Source organism: Geotrypetes seraphini, chromosome 8 (assembly GCF_902459505.1).
Source record: "Geotrypetes seraphini chromosome 8, aGeoSer1.1, whole genome shotgun sequence".
NCBI lineage: Eukaryota > Metazoa > Chordata > Amphibia > Gymnophiona > Dermophiidae > Geotrypetes > Geotrypetes seraphini.
Genome location: NC_047091.1, coordinates 115,952,996 through 115,973,109, shown reverse-complemented (window position 1 = coordinate 115,973,109; position 20,114 = coordinate 115,952,996). Strand labels below are relative to the sequence as shown.

Here is a 20,114-nt window from a genome sequence, read left to right as displayed (position 1 = left end):
TCTGAACATCGTGTTCCCAGTCTCTGCTCTTAACTTTGCTGGGCTTTCCTTATCCATTTGCAGCTACTTTTCTCTCCTCCTTCATTTTTGTCGTTATCTGTGGCACTGATTTTTACCATATTCAGCTTTCTTACATTTTTCTGCCTCCATCTCAAATCTCTCTCCCTCCATGTGCATCATCTCCTCCCTCTTTCTGTTTCCCTTGCATCCAGCACTTCTGTATCCATCTGTTTCCCATGTCCAGCAACACCCCTGTTTCTGTTCCTATGCTTTCTCCCATCCATCTCTTACTTTGTCTCTTTCCCTCTCCATATCCAGGTTCTCATCTTTCTTTCCTTCTTTACATCCCCATCCCTCAACAATTACCCCCCCCCCCAAAAAAAAAAGTCCAGATTCTCCCATCTTTCCATCTGCATGTGTCAGAAAACAGTGCTTACCTGCACTCCACAAGGAAGGGAAAAAAGATAAAGCACCCCTTTTTAGAACTGTTGATTCAAAACTGGAAGGTGTGGAAGAAATATGAGGATAGAAGACTTAATGTTCCCATTAAAAAAGCCACGGTAAGCAGTCCCACTGCCCCCCACTTCGCCCCAGCATCACTCATTTATGCTCTTCTAAGTTCGGCATCTCCCCCAATACCTCTCCTCCTGCTTGGTTCAGGCAGATCTTTCTTTCTCTTTTCCATCTTCCTTTCCCTCCTCATCCTGTGAATCCAGCATCCCTTCCTACCCGCCTACCTTCTGCCCAACGGTCTTAAAAAGATCGTTGTTCCAGCAACGATGCAGGCAGGCTCCCTCCCTCTGGCGAACCCCAGAGGTCTTTCCTCTGCAGCAACTTTCTATTGCCATACAGAAGGGACATTCAGAGGAAAAAACCCTGAGTTTGGCCAGAGAGAGCCTGGCTGAATCAGTGCCAGGACAATGAATATTTGTAAGTCCGTCGGGTGGACAGACAGTAGTAGGCAGCCAAACAGGGGAGGGAGGGCAGGGACAGAGAAAGTTCAAATTGGACCAGGTAGTGTTCTTCAATACAAAGTCCACAGTTTATATGCAGCAGTACAAAAATAAAATAAAATAAAATAGGACTGCGGAGGCCACCATTGGCTCACAAGCCTTACATTGAAGAACACTATGCTAGCAAGAAACTCAGACAACAGCTCATATTAAGCTAGAGTAGTGTGGTTCTTATCTCAGCCCTCAGGACAAACTCAGCCAATCAGGTTTTCAGGATACTTGTAATAAAAATGGATGAGAAATTTGCATTCTAGAATGATTATAAGGACCACCCCCTCCCAGGGGCAAGGGCTGGGATCATGAATAAAGTCAGCATTTTAAAATGCTCTCTTAAGAGTGAAATATTGCTTTCATGAAATATTTCCTCAGAAACTACATTCACCCAATGCAGGTGAGCATAGATAATGAAGCTCAAAAGTTCCACTAACTAGACATCAGCTGGCAAAAGCTTGCATAATATTAAAGAATAGCTTAAGTAGAATTTGGCCTATGCATCAGCTGCTGAAAGTAACAAAAAAATAGCCAACACCACCATCTGTGACTTGGGCAGATTATTTTTGAGAGGAGACATCAAAACAATTTCTTCATTAGATTTATGTTATCCATATGGAGTTAGCAAACAAAGTCATTTACACCAAGCAGATTTTACCAACTGAGCTATACACAGGATCATCCTTGTCTCCAGACATCATACCTTGCCTAAATTTCAGCTTATTTACCTGGCTTCTGTGGCACCTGTGATGGTCTCAGATAGTGAGGTTTTGGGGAAATGTGTTTTATCCTCTCTTCTCTAGTTTGTAGGACAGGAATCTCCATTCCTCCTGTGGTACAAGTGTGCAGAACTGGGATCCCCATTCCTTGTGCATCAGCTTCTAGAAAAGGGATTTCTGTTCCTTCCTTTCCATTAGTGTCAGCAGCAGAACCTGCTTCCTTTTTCAGCAAACTTTCCTTAAAGGCCTGCAAAATTGTCATTTCTTGAGACTCTTCTCCAGGTTGCAAAGTGTTCAGTTCTTTTATAGCTGTAAGAATGGGGTTGTCTTTGTCGTCTTCTGAAGTTTTCATAACTGGGACTTCTTTCCCTTCTGCAAGCAAACTTTCACTCAGATCTGTTGACTCTTCTTCTACAGAACATTCTTTACTCTCGACCATCTCTTGTTTAATTGAAGTTTTACTATTTCCTTCAATGGCCTGCTCCTCTTTCTTCAGTTTGAAGTTACAACCCGTACTCTCCATCCAGATCTTCAAATAAGTCAGGTATTCTTTCCCAAACAATGCTGAATCATCAAGATTTGGGAAGCCAGAAGGTTTGGGAGCTTTTTCACTTAACCCAAGTAAATCTAATATTTTTTCTTGCCTGCAGGAGGTCACAAATGCAAAAGTTTGACCAACAAGCACCAGTGACTTTCGACATAAGGAAATGCTTTTCTCTAGAGCATTAGAAAATTGTGCAGTGCTTTTGAGACCTTCTGTCTTTTGGTCTATCTCAAAAGCATTGCAGGCCATTAGCAATGGAATACCAGCCTTCAGAAGGCGTGCTTGAACAGTCATTAATTCCTTATCAATAGGATTTAATAATTCAATAAAACCATTCCTGCTTTGTATTATATTTTTGTCCTTCAGCATGCTTAAAAGATCATTATCTATTGATGGAGTCCTCAAAGCTGCATTTTTTGCATTGTTAAAGCTGAAGTAACAGAAGTCTTGCTGTGCTTCCTTAATTGAACATTTGTAGGCAGCCAGCGTTTTGGCACAGCTTTCCGTGTCCACTTTAAAGAGAGTCTCATGCTGCTCTTTAAAAATGCTGTCATTTTGTATGCTGTTGAACCCTGCCCATTTGATTATTTGGCTGCCAAATTTTGACATAATGTCAGTCTCTTCTGTTGGCTCAGTTCGCTTTATTTTCTTATGACCTTTTTTGGTCTTGGAAAGCCCCTCTTGACCATCTCCTGCAGGTACCTGAGGTTTCTCCCGTTTCACTCTATTAAGACTTTTATAAAATTTTCCTCTGTCTTCTGGGCATAGGAATTTAGGTCGTGATGGCCTTGGGTGTTCCATATGGTGGCCTCCCATCTCCCCAGGTGATAAAGAACTAGGACCATACTGAGGTCCAGCCTGAAATCTTCTATAAGCAGAATCAAATTCCATGTTAGGGAAAGGTTCTGGGTTAAACTCATCCTTCCAGTATGGCTTGTCAAAGGAAAATCTGCCATCGCCTTCATTTCTCATTGATGGCCTGCTTGGTGGACCTGTTAAAAAAAAAAAAAAAAGGACATTCAGCTAGAAATGGTTGGGTTGTCTCAAATACTATATAACAGTAGTCTGAGGAATTTTTATTTCTAGTTATATAGACTTACGTTAAAGAGAGAAAGACTAGCAATACACATAGATTCACAAAATAAGCTGCATTGAGTCAGATCAAGGCCCACCTAGCACAGCAATCTATATTTCTACCACTGGCCAGACCAAAACACAGGCACCCAACATATCCCACAAAAGATTATTTAATAGTTTATTTCCAGAGATACCCAAATAAACTTGGGGAAAATCATTGCTTGCTTTTTTATAGACTTTTTCAAACCTCTTTGGAACAGAATTATGTTTGTTTTCTTGATTACATCCTCCAGCAAAAGATCCATAGCTTAAACATGCACCAAGTAAAAGAGAAAAAAATACTTTCTAAAATTTATATTCGGTATGCTAGTTACTAGTTCCATGGAGTGCTCTCTCTTAGTGTTTAAAAGGTTAAATCACCATTTCACTTGGCACACATCGAGAACCCCATATTCCTTTTCAGTCATTTTTTTTCCCAAGCCTTCATTAAAAGGAAGAGTCCTACAACATTTGTATTGCTCTTCTCTGAAACTTTTCCAGTTACCAACTATCTCCCTTTTCACATAAGAACTACCAGAAATGTACACAATTCTCAAGATGCAGTCACAACACGCACTTACCGTATTATATTCAAATATAGGATGGGATTTTTGTGCAAAGAAAGGGTCCAAAATGGGGGTCTTGTCCTATATTCAGTTCATCACCCAGTGACCACCCAACCCATCCCAGACTTGCTGCAGGCCTCTGCCGTCCTGCCGTATGACCTAGTAGGCCGGGATCCCTCCTATCTTGGCCGATACCTCCTCCCACCCCCGCGCATCCTTTTTTTCACATTCCTGGTGGTCCAGCAGTGTATGAGCAAGAGCTAACTTTCCACGCTTCTGCCCCACGCAGAGCCCCTCCTTCCGATCTTGCAGCCAGCGGCACATCCGACATGCAGGAGTGAGCTTTTTGAGCTCTCGCCTGACCCTGTGCCACTCCCTGAATGGCTGCCGCCAGTTCTCAAGACCCCCACAAAACCTGCAAGAACTGGCGGCAGCCATTCAGGAAGCGGCGCTGGACCGGGCGGGAGATTGAAAAGCTCACTCCTGCCCATACACCGCTGGACCACCAGGGATGCGAAAAAAAGGACGCAGGGGGAAGGAGTAAAAAATTGTTAGTATCGGCCAGGACAGGAAGGATCCCTCCTGTCCCAGCCTACTAGACCATCAGAGGGGGAAGAGAGTGCAACCCTGAAACCAAAAAGAGAAGAAGATGATGGAACACTTTTAATGTAAAATTTACAACATATCAGAGGTAGCTATCTCAGACTTGAGATTTAGCAAGAGAATTACTTATTTCCTCTTCTTGTAGAGTGAGGTGAAGTTTTGGATTTGTCAACAGTTTAACATCAACCCCACTAATTAGAGAATGACACGGTGGCGGTTTACCCGCGGCCACCGCATTTTAGCCGCGGGTCACCCGCCGAAAACGGGGAAGAAAACTAGCAGTCGCTGCGGCGACGGGGACAAAGCCATTCACCGCCCGCGGGGCGGTGAATGGTCTTGTCCCCCGCAGTGAGGCATGAAGGATCGCGCGGTCCCCGCAGCTCACACCCGCCCGCCCAATCGATTCCAGTGTCCAGCCAGCTCTCTCCCCTCTCCTCACCCCAGTCCGCAGATCCTCCTCCTCGGCGACCCGCACGCTACCAGAGAGCCGCGCACACCCGCCGCTGCTCAGCCTCGATCTTCTGCTCTGACGCAACCGGAAACAGGAAGTTGCAGCAGAGCAGAAGATCGAACACTGAGCAGCCGCGCGTGTGCGGCTCCCTGGGAAAGCGCGCAGGTTGCCGAAAAAGAAAACCCACAAACCAAGGTGAGGAGAAGGGAGAGAGCCGGCCAAACACCAGGATCGACCGGGCAGGCAGGTAGTGGCCGCGGGGACCGTGCGATCGCTAGTGTTCCCGGCTCAAATTGGAAGGAGGGAGTGAAAGGAAAAAGGCTTATATGGATGGGACGGTGACGGGGCGGTGAATGGGATGGCAGGGGCGGTGACGGGGCGGTGAATGGGATGGCGGTGACGGTGACGGGGCGGTAAAGGGATCGGCGGTGACGGGGCGGTGCAGAGGATGGTGGGCCGGTGACGGGGCGGTGACGGGGACAGATTTTTTCCCCGTGTCATTCTCTAACACTAATCACCTTGAGGAACAGATTCCAGCTGTTACTGGAGGAACCTGCCAATGAGGTACAGGAAGTTGTCCACCAGACGATTCCGGTTCCGGAGACAACAGATCAGCTCCCCCCAAAGAAGCGCAGAGTGGTAGTCATTGGGGATTCCCTGCTGAGGGGCACCGAGGGACCAATTTGCAAACCAGATATGCAATCAAGAGAGGTTTGCTGTCTGCCAGGAGCCAGGATCCAAGATGTAACCGCCTGCCTAGACAGACTTATCAAGCCACATGACCACTTCCCCATGCTTCTCATCCACGTTGGAACGAACGACACTGCCAGAACACCACGGAAAACATATCTGTAGACTTTGGAGCCCTGGGTGAGAAGTTGAGGAGGATGGAAGCGCAGGTGACCTTCTCCTCGATCCTCCCAGTGAGAGGCAAGGGGAGAGAAAGGGAGGATCGTATTCAGAGGACAAAAGACTGGCTGCACGGATGGTGCAGGGAGATGAACTTCGGATTCCTGAACCATGGAGAGGCACTGCAAGGACTACAGGGACCTGACGGACTTCACCTGACCAGAAGGGGAAAGAACGTCTTTGGACACCGACTAGCCCGCCTACTTCGTAGAGCTTTAAACTAGGTAAGTTAGGGGAGGGTACCAACTCACATGCTGGCGCAAGTAACCAACTTGGCGAAGTAAGTTGCCAATCCAATTCTGAGTCCAAGGTACGTACACACTGCATTTCCGAGTCAGAGGTAAGTACACACATTGCAAACAGTATTATAGGAGTCCAATTAGCTCAAGCAGGAATATCTACACAGAGACATAGCAAACATAAGGTATGGAGGGCTATGTACGTTAATGCCCACAGTTTGGGCAATAAGATTCTGGAATTAGAGACAGAAATGAGGAACGCCGACCTAGATGTGGTGGCGATATCCGAGACTTGGTTCACGGACTCCCATGGGTGGGATATGGCTATACCGGAATACAACTTACTTGGGCGGGACAGAGAGGGCAAAATGGGAGGAGGGGTAGCACTATACACTAAAGAGGACATCAAACTTACCAAAAAGCAATGTTACTTACCGTAACAGTTGTTATCCAGGGACAGCAGGCAGCTATTCTCACTAATGGGTGACGTGATCCAACAGAGCCCCGATGCAGACGCCTCACAAGCATTTTTGCTTGAGGAAATTCAAAGTTTCGAGTCGCCCGCACCGCGTATGCGCGAGTGCCTTTCCGCCCAGACCAGGGCACGTCTCCTCAGTTCAAATAGCTAGCAGAGGGGAGCAGTTTACCGGACTGGAGGAGAGCTGAGAGGTGTCCCGTTGCTGGTCCCGGGTGTACAGCGGCGGCTTCCTCTTCCTGGTCGGCGGCGCTGACAGGCACTTACTGAGACGGACCCCTGACGTCACTGGGTCCGTCTCCGACAGCGTAAAAGCACCCGCTGCTGTAGCCACACTGGGAGCAGTTTACCGGACTGGAGGAGAGCTGAGAGGTGTCCCGTTGCTGGTCCCGGGTGTACAGCGGCGGCTTCCTCTTCCTGGTCGGCGGCGCTGACAGGCACTTACTGAGACGGACCCCTGACGTCACTGGGTCCGTCTCCGACAGCGTAAAAGCACCCGCTGCTGCGGTTGCGGCCGCAGCCGCGCGGCCGCAGGGCGTGGCCGAAGGCCCCTTGGGAGCCCCTTAGGAGCCTTGTGGAGTCCGGGAGCCGGCAGTGGGCAAATTTTATTTGGGGTACATAGACCCGGATCGGATCCTGCTCCCTATTATTGGATCTAAGATGTTTATTCCATGTCTGCTGCAGTGAGGACGTCGTTGAAGTTTTTCTTTCTTTAATAATGCCGAAAAGACGAGGAAGGAACACCGGAGGAGCCTCCCGGCGACCCTTAACCCCAGTGGTTACTATTGATGATTTTCTCCGACGCCTACAACGGGAACAAGAAGGGTCGGGTGCTAGCTCGTTGGGGACACCGCCGGAGAGTAGTGCGGTGGGTTCCCCTGAGCATGATGTCACTCTTAGCCCCGATGTTAGGACGCCACCCCTCCAACCGACGCCGCAAGCTGCCAGCTCCCCACGGGACCAGAATCCACCTGAGGAGGTGGTTTCTTCTTTGTCCACAGAGGCTAGTATGGAGGGCTCGCGGAATATGACAACGGGACTTGCGACCGGGACAACAGAGGTTGGAGGAATACAAGACGTCACTGAGGTAAAGCTAATTTCAGAACATTTAGATACACCATTACAACTTTTCTCACCTACAAAACCTCCTACAGTCACACTCGAAGCATTATGGGACTTGGTAGTGAATCTGGGGAATTCCTTAAATCCTCAAATAAAAAGTTTGGATAAAGAATTAAAAGAACAAAAGGAAGAAATAAAAGTTTTAAAGCAGGACATGTCACAATTTAAAACAGAGACACAAAATACAAATAAGGAGCTAATGCTACTGAAACAAAATCAAGATATGCTGGTTAAAGATAATATATTACTCAGGAAGAAGTTGGAAGTGCAGGAGAATAATGGTCGGATAAATAATTTGAGATTTATAAATTTTCCAAGAATCCTGTCAACTTCTCCTAGAGAAATGGTGAAAAGATATTTTATGGAAATTTTGGAAATTCCTGAAAACTCTTTACCTCCTCTTACAAGAGTGTATTACCTACCTGCTAAGCCCCAATTCAAAGAAGAAGAAAAAATTGAGGAACCCCGGGAGAGGTCATTGGACATTTCGGCTATACTGGAACAATCAGATAGAGAATTGGCTGTTCCAGCTACTCTCTTGATGTCTGTTGCTTTGGCTCCAGACAGGGATTGGATATTAAAACTTTTCTTTAAAAATAGATCCAAAGACTTCCTGGGACAGCACATTCAGATTTTTCCTGATGTCTCTAGAGAGACTCAAAAAAGAAGGAAAGAATTTTTAATTCTAAAACCTGGAGTGACTCAAATAGGGGTATTTTCTTTTTGAGATATCCATGTAAATGTGTAGTTAGATATTTATCATTGAAGTATATATTTACAGAGCCATCTCAACTGATTAGCTTTCTCTCAATGAAACGTCTAGAAAAAGGAATAACAACGTCCATGGAAAGTTAGTTTCCTGCACTTTAGTCAGATAAGGATTTTTCTTATTTAATTAATTTGAATTATATATGTTCTACTCTTAATTACGGATCCAATAATATTGAGGACTAGTGTGAGATCAGCTAGATTAGTATTTCCTTATAGTAACATTAATTTTGCAATTTTAGTTTAACATGTTGTTTGATCTCACTTTACTGTACAAGATGTATATGCTTGGAAATATTGTAAAATTTTATAAATAAATAATAAAAAAAAAAAATAGCTAGCAGAGAAGCAAACCCGGGGGAGGTGGGTGGGACGTGAGAATAGCTGCCTGCTGTCCCTGGATAACAACTGTTACGGTAAGTAACATTGCTTTATCCCAGGACAAGCAGGCAGGTATTCTCACTAATGGGTGACCTCCAAGCTAACCACAATGGGATGGTGGGAGAGTTGGCAATATAGGATAATAAATTTTGTAATACTGTTTGGCCAAACTGTCCATCCCGTCTGGAGAAAGGATCCAGACAATAATGAGAAGTGAAGGTGTGAACCGAGGACCAAGTGGCAGCCTTACAAATCTCCTCAATCGGTGTCGATCTGAGGAAGGCTGCAGAGGCTGCCATTGCTCTGACCTTATGGGCTGTGACTTTACTGTGAAGGGGTAATCCAGCCTGGGCATAGCAGAAGGAGATACAAGCCGCCATCCAGTTGAAGATGGTACGCTTAGAGATGGGATGTCCCAACTTGTTCGGATCAAAGGAGATGAAAAGTTGAGGAGCAGTTCTGTATGGCTTGGTGCGCTCTAGGTAGAAAGCCAAAGCACGTTTACAGTCCAGAGTATGAAGAGCTGATTCTCCAGGATGAGAATGAGGCTTAGGAAAAAACACAGGGAGAACAATGGATTGATTGAGATGAAATTCCGAGACCACTTTGGGGAGGAATTTTGGATGAGTGCGAAGAACCACCTTGTCATAGTGGAATACTGTGAAAGGTGGATCCACAACCAATGCTTGAAGCTCACTAACTCGACGAGCAGAGGTGAGGCCAATAAGGAACACCACTTTCCAAGTGAGATACTTTAGATGAGCCTTGTGAAGAGGTTCAAATGGAGGTTTCATAAGCTGAGAAAGGACAACATTGAGGTCCCAAACCACTGGAGGAGGTTTGAGGGGAGGATTGACATGGAAAAGTCCTTTCATGAATCTGGAAACCACCGGATGAGCAGAGAGAGGTTTCCCTTGGAGAGGCTGATGGAAAGAAGCAATTGCACTAAGATGGACTCGTATCGATGTAGACTTGAGGCCAGAATGAGAAAGGTGCAAAAAGTAAGATTTCCAAAACTGAAGACAAGGAGGAGTGTTGTGGCTCGTGATGATGAGAAAAACACCATGTAGAAAATCTAGTCCACTTTTGGTGGTAGCATTGTCTAGTAGCAGGCTTCCATGAAGCTTCTAGGACATCTCTCACAGGTTGAGAAAACTGGAGAGGAGTTACGTTGAGAGGAACCAAGCTGTCAGGTGTAGAGAATGCAGGTTGGGATGAAGTAGAGATCCCTGATGCTGTGTAAGCAGCGATGGAAACAATGGTAGAAGGAAGGGCTCCCTGCTGCTGAGTTGAAATAGAAGGGAGTACCAAGGTTGTCTGGGCCACCGTGGAGCGATCAGGATCATGGTGGCATGGTCTGACTTGAGTTTGACTAGAGTCTTCTGGATGAGAGGAAATGGAGGAAACGCATATAGGAAGAGATTTGTCCAATCCAGAAGAAAAGCATCTGCCTCGAGGCGGTGAGGAGTGTAGATCCTGGAGCAGAACTGAGGCAGTTTGAAGTTGGGGGGGGGCTGCAAAGAGGTCGATCTGAGGAGTTCCCCACTGAGAAAAGATGTGATGGAGGGGCGTTGAGTGGAGGGTCCACTCATGAGGTTGCAGCAGGCGAATTAAGTTGTCCGCCAAGGCATTGTCTGCCCCTTGGATATAGATGGCTTTGAGGAAAGTGTTGTGGCGTATCGCCCAATCCCAAACTTTCAGAGCTTCCTGACAGAGGGAGGCCAATCCCGTGCCCCCCTGCTTGTTGATATAATACATGGCGACTTGGTTATCCGTGCGAATGAGGACCACCTTGTCTTTAAGCAGGTGCTGGAAGGCATTGAGAGCATTGAAAATCTCCCTGAGTTCCAGGAGATTAATGTGGCACTGGCGGTCTGTGCTGGTCCAGTGACCCTGAGTGTAGAGACCATTCAGATGAGCCCCCCAAGCATAAGTGGACAAGTCGATCGTGAGGACTTTCTGATGGAGGGGAGTTTGAAACAGCAAACCTCTGGATAGATTGGAGGATAGCATCCATCAGCAAAGAGACTGTTGCAGAGCAGGGGTAACCCGGATGTGTCTGGACAGAGGGTCGGATATCTACGTCCACTAAGATGCCAGGGTCCACTGGGGAATCCTGAGGTGAAGTCTGGCAAAAGGAGTCACGTGAACTGTAGAGGCCATGTGGCCTAGGAGAACCATCATGTGTCTCGCCGAGATGGACGGGCGAGAGGACACCAAGTGGCAAAGATGGAGGAGAGCTTCCAGCCGTTCGGGAGGGAGGAACGCTCTGAGTTGGGTAGTGTCCAGAACAGCTCCGATGAAGGGAAGAGTCTGGGAAGGTTGTAGATGGGATTTCGGGAAGTTTATCTCGAACCCCAAATGTTGCAGTAACCAGATCGTCTTCTGGGTCACGAGGACGACTCCCTGAGACGTGGAATCCTTGATGAGCCAGTCGTCCAGATAGGGGAATACCTGGAGGCCGTGGTTCTTGAGCGCTGCGCCCACTACTACCAGGCACTTGGTGAAGACTCTGGGTGACGAGGTCAGGCCGAAAGGAAGCACTCGATATTGAAGATGAAGATTTCCCACCCTGAATCTGAGGTATTGGCATGAGGCCGGATGAATGGGAATGCGAGTATAGGCCTCCTTGAGATCCAGAGAGCATAACCAGTCGTTCTGCTCGAGGAGGGGATACAGGGATGTCAGGGTCAACATGCAAAACTTCTCTTTGACCAGAAACTTGTTGAGCACCCTGAGATCCAAAATGGGTCGCAGATCGCCCGTCTTCTTCGGAACAAGGAAGTACCGGGAGTAAAAACCTTTGTTCTGCTGAGACACAGTGACCGGCTCGACGGATCTGAGCTGTAATAAAGCCTGGCCTCCTGCAGAAGAAGGGCGCTCTGGGTCAAGTTGGAAGGATACTCTCTTGGAGGATGTTCCGGGGGGACTCGGTCGAACTGGAGAGAGTATCCTTCTCTGATGATGGAAAGGACCTAGAGGTCAGTGGTGATGGTCGTCCATCGATGGTAAAAGTGATGGAGACAACCTCCAATTGGTGGAGCAACTGAAAAAAGGAGGACGACTGAAGTTACATCCTCTATGAGACAGTCAAAAGGGCTGAGGAGCCTTCGGGACAGCAGTTGGCTGGGGCTTCTTTTGCTGCTTTTGGGAATGCTGCCGCTTCACAGGCTGTCGGATGGGGGGATCCTGCTTAGGCGGGTAACGCCGCTGGTATATCAACGGTGGGCGTGATGGACGAGGAGGGGCAGGCTTGGGCTTCGGACGCAGGATGGATTGGAAGGATTTCTCGTGGTCCGAGAGCTTCTTGGTCACCGTCTCAATGGATTCATCAAAGAGGTCGGAACCAGCGCATGGAACGTTGGCAAGCCTGTCCTTGAGATTAGGGTCCATATCGATGGTCCTGAGCCTTGCCAGCCAGCGCATGGCCACCGCCTATGCTGTACCAGAGCCGAGAGCTCAAAGGCATCATAGGATGACTGCATCAGCTGTAACCGCGAGGCCAAAACCTCCTGGTACTCGGATTGTGCCCTAGGGTCCACATAGGGCAAGAACTTCTGGAGTACCGACAGGAAGAACTCAAAATATGTGACGAAGTGAAAGTTGTAGTTCAGAACCCTGGATGTCATCATGGAGTTCTGATATGTCCTCCTGCCAAATCGGTCCATGGTCTTGCCCTATCTACCAGGTGGAACGGCAGCGTAGACCTGGGAGGGGTGAGACCGCTTCAGTGAGGACTCCACCAAGAGGGATTGATGGAGAGTTGGGAGCCATCGAATCCCTTATGGTGCACCGTGCGGTACCTGGTATCCAATTTGCCCAGTACAGTGGGGATGGAATAAGGTATTTCAAGGCATCGCATAAAGGTCTGATCCAGCAGCTTATGTAGAGGAAGCTTGAGGGATTCAGCAGGTGGTTAAGGGAGGTGCATAGTCTCCAGATATTCTTTGGAGAATTTGGAACCTGTGTCCAGGTGGATGTCCAGGTCGTCTGCCATCTGTCGAAGGAATGAGCCGCCGAAGCATAGCCTCGAGAAGGGCTCGAGGACGTCGAGGCCTCTGGATCCAAGGAGGACGGGATTGTGGTGGCAATAAAGACCCCAGCGTGTCCTCAAGTTCCAGCATCGGGGGAGGCGAAGTAGCCGGTGGAGAATACTCAAATAATGGCTGTTTCCGATGAGGCGAGGCATGTCTGGACGAGTGCCTCGATGAATGCCTCGACCAATGTGCACTGTGCTTGGATACCGGCCTCGAGGAGTGAGGCGATTGGATCTTCGCTGAGGCCCCCAGGTAGTGGTTGGGGCTGGAAGCGGTTGATCGAAGCACAGGTGGGTGGCTGGGATCACCCCGTGGCACTCGTAGAGACTCGAGCCCCTGCATCGGGTGGATCGGCTCCAATGGAGGCACTCGCAAAGACTCTACTCCTTGCATCGAGTTAATTGGTTCCAATGGAGGCATGGGCAAAGACTCTGCTCCTTGCGATGCATGCACCGATGCCAGACCAGACACTCGCAGAGACTCTGCTCCCTGTAGAGAGTGTGTGTATCGCTGAGGCCCTGGAAGCGGCTCGACCTCGTGGGAAGCCTCCCCGTGCCCAGGCTGGATTTGAGAGAGAAGCTTGGGACCTATAGTGGTCAAGAGCTAAATGAATTGCTTCTCTAACAAGGTCTGGAACGAGGCCAGCAAGGACGGATCCGCATCAGCAATGGGACCGCCTGCACGGGCCTCGCGTTCTTTGAGGGTAGTGTGTGAGTGCTTGGGCCTATACCGGTGGAATAGGCTGCTGTGCTATCTGATCTGAAAAGACTGAGGAAGGCATCGCAGCAGGCGCTGGAGTCGGGGCCGGTACGAACGATGCAGGCTTGATGAGACTCGGTGCCGCAGAGGTGGAAGGCTGAGGAGCAGCGGATGAAGTCGAAGGTGAGGGCCTTTCGATGAAGACTGCTCCGTCGAGGACTCCATGCTGAACAGCGACTCCCACAAGACGCAACGGCGCTTGAAAGCACGTGTGGTGAGTGTGGAGCAAGGCCGACACGATTTCGGAAGGTGTACAGGCCCGAGACATCGAATACAGCGTCGATGAGGGTCCGTTAGCGAAATGGCGCGCTGGCACTTGGCACACTTTTTAAAACCGGTGATAGGCCGAAACATAGGCCGGAAAAGCTTCACCGCAAGATCGAAGCCGCGGGGCTGCGGCCATGTGGCCTGCCCGGTCAGATGGAAGAAATTTTTTTTTTAAAAACAAAAAAAGAAAATCAACGATTAAGAGAAAAATAACCCAAAACCGTGGACTTTAGAAGGCACAAGTGAAAATTCTTCACTAAGAGAGTCGAAGACGGACTTCTCGGCTCCGCAGAAAAGTAAGAACTGAGGAGACGCGCTCTGGTCTGGGCGGGAAGGCACTCGCGCATGCGCGGTGCAGGCGACTCGAAACTTCAAGTTTCCTCAAGCAAAAATGCTTGTAAGGCGTCTCCATCGGGGCTCCGTTGGATCACGTCACCCATTAGTGAGAATATCTGCCTGCTTGTCCTGGGATAATCACAGATGTCAAGTACACTGGGGAATCCCTCTGGGTGAATTTGGCTAGGGGGAAGGACAAATGCCTGTATCTTGGTGTAGTATACAGACCTCCAAGACATGGATATAGAATTAGTCGAAGACTTTGAGAATATCACTTTGCGTTGAGAGACAGTGTTGTTAGAAGACTTCAATATGCCTGATGTGGATTGGAACAATCTTTCCGCTACAACCAGCGGCAGCAGGAAGCTATTAACCTCTATAAAGAGAGCGAGACTCAGACAAATGGTATTAGAGCCCACTAGGGATCGGGCGATACTAGACCTAATACTCACCAACGGAGAAAGTGTCACAGAGGTCTCGGTAGGCGATACATTGGCCTCCAGTGACCACAACATGATATGGTTCAACCTCAGGAAAGGTTTCACTAAGTCAAGCATATCAACCAAGGTCCTCAACTTTAAGGGCACAAACTTCGAAAGCATGGGAGATTTCGTCCATCGGGCACTGCAAAACCATGCCGAAACCGATAATGTAGAGGTAATGTGGTCAACTCTGAAATCAACCTTACACGAAGCAACCAACCGCTACGTCAAATCAGTAAGTAAATGGCGAAGAAACAATAGACCACAGTGGTTCTCTGCGGACCTCATAAAAAAGAAGAAAAGAGCGTTCATCCTCTACAAACAATCAGGGAAGCGAGAATCCAAGGAAGACTATCTGGCAAAGTCAAAAGTGGTCAAAACGGCAGTCAGGGAGGCCAAACTCCAAATGGAGGAGAACCTTGCGAAGAACATCAAGAAGGGCGATAAATCCTTCTTCCGGTATATTAGTGACAGAAAAAGAAACACAGATGGGATAGTACGCCTTAGGAAACCCGAAAGGAACTATGTAGAATCGGACTCCGACAAAGCCAAACTTTTAAATGAATACTTCTGCTCGGTCTTCACTTGCGAGGCGCCAGGATCCGGCCCTCAGCTGCCGACGAGGGAAAACTAGGAAGACCCGTTTCGAAATTTTGAGTTTACGCCCAGCAGTGTCTACGAGGAGCTATCAAGACTCAAGGTGAACAGAGCTATGGGACCGGACAAACTACACCTCAGGGTGCTCAGGGAGTTGAGTGACGTCCTGGCGGAACCGTTATCCACGCTCTTCAATCTTTCCCTAAGTACAGAAAGAGTCCCGTTGGATTGGAAAATGGCCAACATCATTCCACTCCACAAAAAGGGATGCAGGACGGAGGCTGAGAATTATAGACGGTGAGTCTCACATCAATAGTGAGTAAACTTATGGAAATACTAATCAAACGCCAATTGGATACGATCCTAAACGAGGAGAATCTACGAGATCCCCATCAACATGGTTTTACGAAGGGAAGGTCCTGCCAATCAAATCTGATCAGCTTCTTTGACTGGGTAACAAGAAAGCTGGATATAGGGGAGTCCCTGGACGTCGTGTACTTGGACTTCAGCAAAGCGTTTGATAGTGTCCCACACCGCAGGTTATTGAGCAAGATGGGTTCGATGGGACTGGGTGAAATATTAACCGCATGGGTTAGGGACTGGCTTAGACGTAGACTTCAGAGGGTAGTGGTAAACGGTACCCTCTCCGATACGACGGACGTGATCAGCAGAATGCCGCAGTGCTCAGTCTTGGGCCCGATCCTATTTAACATCTTCATAAGAGACTTGGCTGAGGGCTTCGAGGTAAAATTACATTATTCGCCGATGACGCCAAACTATGCAACGTAGTAGGCAACCGCACAACAGATGAAAACACAGTGTCCGACAAAAGCTCAATGCCCGACAGTATGACGCAGGACCTACTGGTCATACTAGCATTGGTCAAAGACTTGGCAACTAAGTTTCAATGCCAAAAAATGCAAGGTCATGAACCTTGGCGGCAAAAATCCATGTAGGACTTACATCCTAAATGGTGAGATCTTAGCAAGGACTGTAGCAGAACGTGACTTGGGGGTGATTATTACCGAAGAAATGAAGACTGCCAATCAAGTGGAGAAAGCTTCATCCAGGGCTAGACAAATGATGGGCTGTATCCATAGAAGTTTCGTCAGCCGTAAGCCCGAGGTCATAATGTTGTTGTACAGATCCATGGTGAGACCCCATCTGGAATACTGTGTACAATTCTGGAGGCCGCATTATCAAAAAGATGTGCGGAGAGTTGAGTCGGTTCAGCGAATGGCCACCAGGATGGTCTCAGGTCTCAAGGATCTCCTGTATGAGGAACGACTGGGTAAGTTGCAGCTGTACTCACTTGAGGAACGCAGAGAGAGGGGAGACATGATCGAGACGTTCAAATATGTCACAGGCCGTATCGAGGTGGAAGAGGATCTCTTTTTCCTTAAAGGACCCACGGCAACAAGAGGGTGGGAAATTTCATGGCGACACCAGAAAATATTTCTTCACCGAAAGGGTGGTTGATCGCTGGAATAATCTTCCACAACAGGTAACTGAGGCCAGCAGCGTGCCAGATTTTAAGAAAAGATGGGATTGGCATGTGGGATCTCTTCATAGAGGTAGTTAGGGGGTGGGCTATTAGTGTGGGCAGACTAGATGGGCCGTGGCCCTTTTCTGCCGTCATGTTCTATGTTTCTTCAGGACAGGAAGGTGGGACAGGTTGCACAGCCTGGCAGGAAGTGATGGGGGCTGGATTCAGAACCTGGCAGGGAGTGATGGGGCTGCATAGCCTATTAGGGAGGAAGGGAAGGGGGCTGGGTGCAGAGTCTGGCAGGGAAGGGGGCTGTGTGCAGACACTGGGTGCAGATTCTGGCAGGGCATAGCACATGAATATTAAGGCTCCCTTCTTATATTCGAGTCAACCATTTTCCCTCCTTTTTGGGAGAGAAATGGGGTCTCGATTTATATTAGAGTATATACAACATTCAGTTTTGTTCTCCATTGCTTTTTGAATAATCCTTAACACTTTTTGCCCTCTTTTTTAGGACATCACACCATACTGGGATGAAAGTTTCAACCAAGATTTTTTTTTCTGGATGGCGACTCAAACATTTTATGGATAATTGTATGAAGTAGGCGCTATCATTTACATACCATCTACATGCAGAAGTGGTTTATAATACTAGGTGTACTTATGTGCTAGATATGCATATAAGGAAAGATTAGGTACTTACCTTGCTAATCATCTTTCTGGAAAAAGGACATACCAGTCCTGACAATGGGTGGTATTACTATAGGGACAGTTCTTGCATGTTTAATATACAGCCCTGCATGCCTCTAGTAGCATTATAGAAATAATTCAGAGTAGTAGTAGTACTCATAAGTTGATTACAGAAGGATGAAATTTACATTCTTCAGTTCCGTCCTCTTCAGTCTATACCAAGGCAATATAACAGCTCTAAAAAACATAAGGCATGAGAAAGGGGAATCTCTCTGCTAAAACATTTCTGCTCTGTAAGAAATAATTAACAAGGTTAAACAGCGTAAACAACATAGGTGGAACAAACAGCAACCACCTGTAAAAATGCACCAGCATAAAATTTATGGAGCTCGTAGTCTCACTTATCACTATATATCCGACAGAAGAAAATATCCAGCTCTGGACACCCATATTTATCCGAACAGTAGGTAGGCGAACTCCAGACTGTCCTTTTTCCAGAAAGAAAATTAAGGTAAGTACCTAATCTTCCCTTCTGGTGCAAAGAGCATACGAATCCTGACAATAGGTGACATTCCAAAGCTGTTGCCCAAGTCTAGGACAGGACAGATGAGCCTGCACTTAACACTGAGGACTCGATAGCAGTATCCTCTCTCGCTACCACATCCACCCTAAAAAACTTTGTAAATGTATGGAGAGTGGACCATATAGCTGCTCTACAAATCTCTTCAGGAGGAATTACCCTGGTCTGCACCCACAAAGACGTCACATTTCTAGCAATGTGAGCTCTGAAGGCAAATGGTGGCTGTTTTCCACAGTTTAGGTACCCCAATGTGATAGCCATACAAATCCATCTGGAGATGGTCACCTTTGATGCTGGCTTGCCTAGCTTTACAGCATTGGTTAAGACAAAAAGATGATCTGAAAAATGAAACTGAATTGGTTATTTCCAGATATCAAAAGAGACTTCTTCATACATCAAGCAAATTCAACACTTTGTCCTTCCTCTTGGAACCCATGGTTTGGAAGGCAGGTAACTTAATTTCTTCATTGACATGGAAAGATGACACCACCTTTGGCAAAAAAATGAAGGGATTGTACAGAAACTCCCGCTTCTGTAAACCTGAGGAATGGTTTCCTGCATGAAAGCGCCCGTTTCTCAGACTTTCCTCACTAAGACTGTGGCCACCCAAAAAACAAAACAAAAACTGTCTTCGTTCAGCAGGGTCGCCTCCTGCAAAGGCTCGAAGGGTACCTTGCTCAAGCCACTAAGGACAATACTAAGGTTTCATGTGGGAAATAGCTGTTTTACAGGAGGTCTCAACCTAAACACCTCCTTCAAAAATCAGACTATATCCAGGTGCAAGGTCAAGGAACCCTTTTCCATTCAGGCTTGGAAACACGAGAGACTCGCAACTTGCACTTCGAGGGATCCTACTTCCAAGCTCCTTTTCTAGGCTGGCCTGCAGAAGGCCCAAACCACTGACACTGGAGCTCTCAAAGGATGTACCTGATCATTTGTGCACCACTGCTGAAACAACCTCCAGGCTTTAGCATAAGCTGTAATTGTTGCTGGTGTCTTTGCTCTAAGGAGGGTAGTAATAACCACCTCCAAAAAGCCTTTCCACACTAGGGCTGTGAACTCAAGAGTCATACCGTACAACCAAAGTGTTCTGAATTCTCTTAAGGGAACTGGACCCTGAGGCAAAAGATTCATGTGCACCGACTCTGTCTCTTTGCAGGCACACCAAGTCAATGTACCACGGGGTCAGCATGGCCAGAGCCACTAGGATCATCCATCTGGGATGGTTCACTATCCGACAGATGACTAGGCCCATCATGGGCCACGGGGGAAACACATAGACATCTAAACCTTTGCTTCCTGGTTTGGCTATTCTGTGGAAGATAGGTACTTTCTTGTTGTCTGCAATGCAATGAAATTAATCATCGGGAGCCCCCAGCTTTGCACTGTGCAGTTGAATGCTCTCTGGGACAGTGACCACTCCCTTGGGTCTAAGGTTTTCCTGCTGAGTTAGTTGGCCTACATGCTGTCTACCCCTGCTACGAGGAGCGTTCAATAATTTATCTACCTCAGTAAGAAAGAAAAGAGTTTTCAAACACTTTTAGTTTTATTTTTAAATATAGTCACCCTGATAGCTCCATACACTTCAGCCACTTTTCCTGCAATGACTAACCACTTTGAAAATAATTCTTCCGATTTGACCTGCAAACCAGGACGTCACAGCTTCCTCAACATCATCATCACTTGAAAACCGCTGTCCAAGGAGAGATTTCTTCAAAACTCAGAACAGGAAATAATCAGAGGGAGACAGGTCAGGACTTTAGGGTGGATGGTTCAGCTGCTGAAACCCACATTCTTGGATAGCAGCCTGTGATTGTCATGACATGTGCACCACTGCACTGTCATGAAGCAGCAGCACATCTGCTGTGAGATTTCCTCGTCTTTTCTCCTTGAATGACTCCCGCAAAGTAATTATTGTGTTGGTATAACTCTCCCCGGTTATCTTTTGCTTCTAGAGTTCATGCCACACAAGTCCTTCATCAT

General features: G+C 47.4%; 1 protein-coding gene across 4 annotated transcripts in view; it reads right to left on the bottom strand.

The window, feature by feature from the left end:
- The window catches only part of LOC117364739, a 296,082-nt gene that overhangs the window by 235,576 nt on the left and 40,392 nt on the right, over positions 1 to 20,114 (bottom strand). For all 4 annotated transcript variants that reach the window (XM_033954287.1, XM_033954286.1, XM_033954285.1 and 1 more), the window contains exon 3: positions 1,733 to 3,259. In XM_033954287.1, the coding sequence (XP_033810178.1) occupies positions 1,733 to 3,259 (1,527 nt within the window). The remainder of the gene's footprint in view (positions 1 to 1,732; positions 3,260 to 20,114) is intronic.